Source organism: Macrobrachium rosenbergii, chromosome 2 (genome assembly GCF_040412425.1).
Source record: "Macrobrachium rosenbergii isolate ZJJX-2024 chromosome 2, ASM4041242v1, whole genome shotgun sequence".
Lineage (NCBI taxonomy): Eukaryota > Metazoa > Arthropoda > Malacostraca > Decapoda > Palaemonidae > Macrobrachium > Macrobrachium rosenbergii.
In genome coordinates, this window is record NC_089742.1 from 8,121,114 (window position 1) to 8,126,980 (window position 5,867).

Genomic DNA, 5,867 nt, shown 5'->3' on the forward strand with positions numbered 1-5,867 from the left:
TCAAATCCCCGAAATAACCAATCCTTGTGTTGCAGACTAAATTATTGTTTTCATAATGCTTTGTAACCCTTATAGGCCTAAAATTACAATGAACATGCGCTGCTACGTGGGTGCATCGTAGGATCTATGCTATTTAGGACAATCAGAACATTGAGTCATTCAATAATATAAGAAATCATTCACTTTGTTATTTTATGCTTTCTGTTCACGCATGCATTCATAGTGTTTTCATATCAATAGTTATGATTAATTTTACTGTTATTTATTTTTTTAGAAGTGTTAAAGGAATGACCATTTATTGTCTATCATAATTAAACTGCATTATTTTTTTGCTTATTACATTTATATTCTTCGTTTAGGGAAGGATTCAAATTCTCGTGTTCAGTTCTTTATATTTATATGTTAAATGCTTTACTACATTTATAAAAAAAAAGCAAATTAGCACATTTATAGACATTACATCAAATATAGTTAATTCACATATAATTTATATAAGAAATATATAATTTCCGATGTACAGTTCTTTCCTAATCGGCTGAAATAGACAAATACATTCTTTCTCTCTCTCTCTCTCTCTCTCTCTCTCTCTCTCTCTCTCTCTCTCTCTCATGACATTACCAATATACGTACAAAAATTACCACACATTTTCCTCTTAGAATAATCGCTTGGAATTAATTAAAAACGTGGAATATTTACATGATTTGTAATTAAGAATAAAAAAATACATCAATAGATTACAACTACATTTCTATTAGAAAATTAATTTACTTGAGTAAATCAATGCATAAATCACAAATATACACACGTTTCCTCTCTCTCTCTCTCTCTCTCTCTCTCTCTCTCTCTCTCTCGTCCTAATCCATGCAAAGTCCGAATGTGATGCTTTAGAAATTGTTAAGCGTATGAAATTCTTTGAAACATGGAACTAAGCACAGTGGCACTTTACAGTCAGGACACCAGTAACGCGTATCTTTACGCTTAGCAGGTCGTTTACTCGTGTGCTTGCAAACATAGCAAGCACGTTGTGCTGACTGTTTTTTTTCAGTTGCTGGCAAAAATTCTATGAAATGCAGTGCACCGACTCTTATCGGATTTCTCTCAACCGATCGGCGTCCTCCTTTACCATTATTTGTTCTGTCACTCGCAAATTTGGTGAGCATCTGTCTGATGACAGCCAATCGGAAACTTTTCAGCCGAGGCTTATTACCTGTTTTTACTAGGTACATATTATAGGCATTAAGTAAGCATATATCAAGGAGGTGAAAGAAGAGTTTGATGTACCACTTTACGCTTTTCCTCACAGTCTGAGCAATACCAATTTGCATATCACTCTTGTCCACCATTCTCATGTTGATGTTGTAATCAGTTACTGCTGCAGGTTTGAGTTTAGCCTCATTAGTAACATGGTCTTTTTTGCCACTGTCAACCATTTCATTTGAATTAATTGTGGTGCACATTATCACATCTCTTTTATCGTGCCATTTCACACAAAGTACATCATTCGACACAAAACTTTGCTGTTCACCTTTTTGCAGTTTTCCTTGAAATTTTGGCATTGAAACGCGATTGGATCTCACAGTGCCGCAACTTCCGGTGCCATTTTCTTTAAGGTATTTGCACAGTGCCGGGCTTGTATACCAGTTGTCAGTGAATAATGTATGCCCTTGATTCAAGTAATCAGACATCATTGTTTTAACAACGCCACCGGAAACACCAAGGGTACGGTCAAATTGAATATCAGTTCCCTTACCAGTATAAACAATGAGGCCCAAAATGTACCCTGTTTCACAACAACAAATAATAAACAATTTGATCCCGAAGCGATGTCTCTTCGTTCTGATATATTGTTTGAAACGCAAACGGCCTTTGTACAGAATTAAAGATTCATCAATAACCAAGTTTCTAAATGGCTTGAAAAATAGCTTGAACTTTCTTGTCAAATCACTTAGAATAGGTCGTATCAAGGAAAGCTTATCGTCTTTGTCTCGAGAGTCGTTGTTAGCAAAATGAAGAGTTCGGAGCAGCAACAGATACCGATCACGTGACATGGTCTTGCCAAAAATTTCAGTGCGTAGTAAAGGATCGGTGCTCCAGTATTCGTTGATGTCACCTTTGTAAGAATGCGGCATGAGTAAAGATAAAGCAAAAAAGGTGTATAACTCACTCACAAATGTATCTCTCCACTTTTTTCTCATCGATGTTCGTCCTAGTGCAACATCCCTCATCTTTTGTGAATGGTATCGGTTTGTTTCCTCACTTATCATTTCCATTAACGGGGCATCAAAAAATGCTAGAAAATAGTCCATTTCTTCACTGTCATCCAATAGAGGGCATTCGGGCTGAATTCCTGAAGAACTGGAATCGAAATCAAAAATATGAGGGTGGTAATCGTCACTACTAACCCACTGCCAGTTCACTTCATTTTCGACGTACGACTGGTTATCTCCGTCAAATATCACAGCTTCTTCAGGCACTGACTCATTTCGATGAGTGTTATCACTGCCAACATCATTATTATCATCATCATTATCGTCTTCATCGTCTTCATGATCACTATCACATAATTCATTTTCATGTTCACTGTCCTCTTCCAAATCGTCTTCAAATAAAGGACCACTTGGTTCGTCATCATATTCATCTAGGAGTTCGTGAATGAGATCTCGGTCGTCCTCTACAGATGGGTAAGGATCTAGCCGGAAACGACGCAGATCTCTCGCACGTCTGCCTTCCATGATTGGGAACAGTCAAATGAGTAATCCTGTGACCCAGTTCCGTTTGTTGCCTTCTTAGTACTGTTCTGACCTACATTGTCTTAGACATGCATGTTATATGCATGTTAACACCATTATTCACATTATATATATATATATATATATATATATATATATATATATATATATATATATATATATATATATATATATATATATGTATATATATAATATTATAATATTATAATATATATATATATATATATATATATATATATATATATATATATATATATATATATATATATATATATATATATATATATAATATATATATATATAATGGCTGTAAAGTGAATAATGATGTTAACATGCATACAATATACATGTCTAAGATAATCAATGTAAAGACCACTCAGCTTCCAATTTATAGTGTTATGTTGCTATAATCACACATACGCATACACACATATATGTATATATTTATATGTATATATATAAGCGTTTTTTTCTTTCTCCGTTCTGTTGTACTTTGATCACATCTTGAAATAAGTTAAGCTCAGGGGCTACAATCTTTCCTTTCAACTTATCTTGCAAAAGCTTCATATATATGCATATATATATATATATATATATATATATATATATATATATATATATATATATATATATATATATATATATATATATATATATATGTGAAGCTTTCAAAGATAAGTTGAAGGAAAGCCTGTAGCCCTGAACCCTCTTCATTTCAGGATCTGATCATAGTAACAGAAAGGAGAAAAAAATAAACAGTGTCTATATATAAATATATATATATATATATATATATATATATATATGTGTGTGTGTGTGTGTGTGTGTGTGTGTGTGTGGCTATGGCAACATAGCACTATAAATTGCACGTTGAGCAGGCTTTACCTTCAAGCAAACATATAGCAGGAATAAGCAAAACCTAGTTATTCATTATTCATTAGAATAATCTTTATTCTAACATTTATAAAAATACATCCAATATATAGTGATTGAGTGGAATGCCGTGTAGCATGGGATTATATATAGCCGACAAACATGATGGGATGGTGAAAGTGGGGAAAGTAAGGATGCCATATTGTCATATCTGAGGCATGGTATTACTTCGAAGTAGAAAATGTAACAATGCATAACCTATAAGTAAACAATAAGTACACAGTACACGTGTGTCGCAGTAAGTTGTTTACAAACCGTGGTTACCCCTATAATCCTATTATAAGTACTCTGCCGCACCGTAACCTCCTTGTGCCCCACCCAGATAAGTTGTAAAAAGCTCTCTTCTCAAGGTCACTTGGGATATTTTGACGAGATGTTTTACCATTTAGAATTATTATAAAAAATAAAAATTACGTATAGCTTATTTGCAAATACTTCGAGCATCGGTAATTTGCTTTTACTACGAAATCGACGGTTTGCCTTTACAGGACTTTGCGTATAAATGCCCGAAAATTTCTCTCTCTCTCTCTCTCTCTCTCTCTCTCTCTCTCTCTCTCTCTCTCTCTCTCTCTCTCAACTTCCATCCTTACTCATACAATAACCGTTCCCAGGTACTGAAAAAATAATGCAATTTATACTTGTAGGCGTATAACAAGGGTACTTTTACCTGCAAACGTCGACTCCTATCAGTACATAAAAATATCATGAAAATAAGAAGGAAGCAGCAAATATCTGGACTCTCATCCACCGTGAAAGGGAATTATTGATAAACCTCCCCTAAGGGCAAAACAGTAGCCTTGGTAGCGTTACCATCGTCAGGGTTCGGAGTAGAACTGTCACTGTCTAAGGGCACCGTCGCAAATGTCACCTATGTCCGCCAACAATGATAGCCAGATATCAAAATATTATAATAATTCAATAATCTTGGTTAATATATTGTAGTCTTTGTGTTGTACTGGCGTAGAATATCTTGGACTTGCATGTGGTAGTAATTTTAACGCGAAAAAAATCTGCCATAACGGCGGGAAATGGCAAACGTATATATACGTGAATAGTCTTTGTGACGAAAAGTAGCCGAACGTATATATACGTGAATAGTCAAAGAAGGGTTATTATTATTGTTGTTGTTGTTGTTGTTGTTGTTGTTGTTGTTGTTATCGAATTTACTTCTGCAGTGTTATTTATAATAAGATTTCTTTAATTAGAATTGCAAGTAAAATGTCAATTAAATTTGGAAGTTAACTAAATGTTACAAACCAAAAGAGCTTCCCTTAGGAGAGTTCGGTTTTGAAGAGCGAAATATCTTCGTAAATAAAACCATAATTACATAGATAAACATACCACTGCCTCTTCCGTGTCACACATTCTCCAAGAAGAACACAAGAAGAACAAAGAACAGAAGAAGAACACCTTGAAGGCCAATAACAAACAACTCAAGCACATCATCGAACAGGAGCCACGAAGAGAAAATGAAGCAAGGGCAAAGTAAAATAAAAGAGAAAAATTGCAGAGCTAAAGCAAATGACAAAGATTCCAACTAGGCGCGCATGATTCTCTCTCTCTCTCTCTCTAGGACTCTTCTCTCTCTCTCCGGTCTCTAAATAACTCTCTTGAGACGACCTCCCTTCACACATGAAAGAACCACATTTCTCTCTTGCAAAGATCTGGCTTATCAATCCTGCCACTTAATCGATGAATTGCAACCACTAGGGACGCGTTGCTGGCTCAGATATTTTTGAGTGAGGGTTAGTCTGGCAATAATAATAATAATAATAATAATAATAATAAATAATAATAATACATGCGAGACTTTAAGTATCCACTCCAGGTTTCTCGTTCGTATTTAATATGAAACTTTGTTTACTTCTGGTCTGGGGAATTTTCATTAAAAATTTGATATTTCCTGATATTTTTAATACCTAGCTTTATTTGTTCATAAATTATGCAACTGAACATTCCTGGTTCATGACTGTTGTTTTGTTAAGAGTAAAATGCTTTGTTGTTATATACCAAGGGGTCCACAACCCATAGAACTTTTTCAGGCTCTTTATTCCCGTTGTGAGCTTTCAAGGACAATCAATAGCATGTCTCTTCTTTGTTTTATTTGAATTCCTTTTTGTTAATTTGTTTTATTTGTTTCCTTTCACTTCTTATGAGTATCATTATATGTAATTCCCTGTTGA

The 5,867-nt window shown here is 34.4% G+C and overlaps 1 protein-coding gene across 1 annotated transcript; it reads right to left on the minus strand.

The window, feature by feature from the left end:
- Nucleotides 1-451: 451 nt before the first annotated feature.
- Nucleotides 452-2,801, minus strand: LOC136842270 (piggyBac transposable element-derived protein 4-like). Its single transcript, XM_067109547.1, has one exon. It carries the CDS (start codon nucleotides 2,731-2,733, stop codon nucleotides 886-888), a length of 1,848 nt encoding a protein of 615 aa, XP_066965648.1. The 5' UTR covers nucleotides 2,734-2,801; the 3' UTR covers nucleotides 452-885.
- Nucleotides 2,802-5,867: the final 3,066 nt, after the last annotated feature.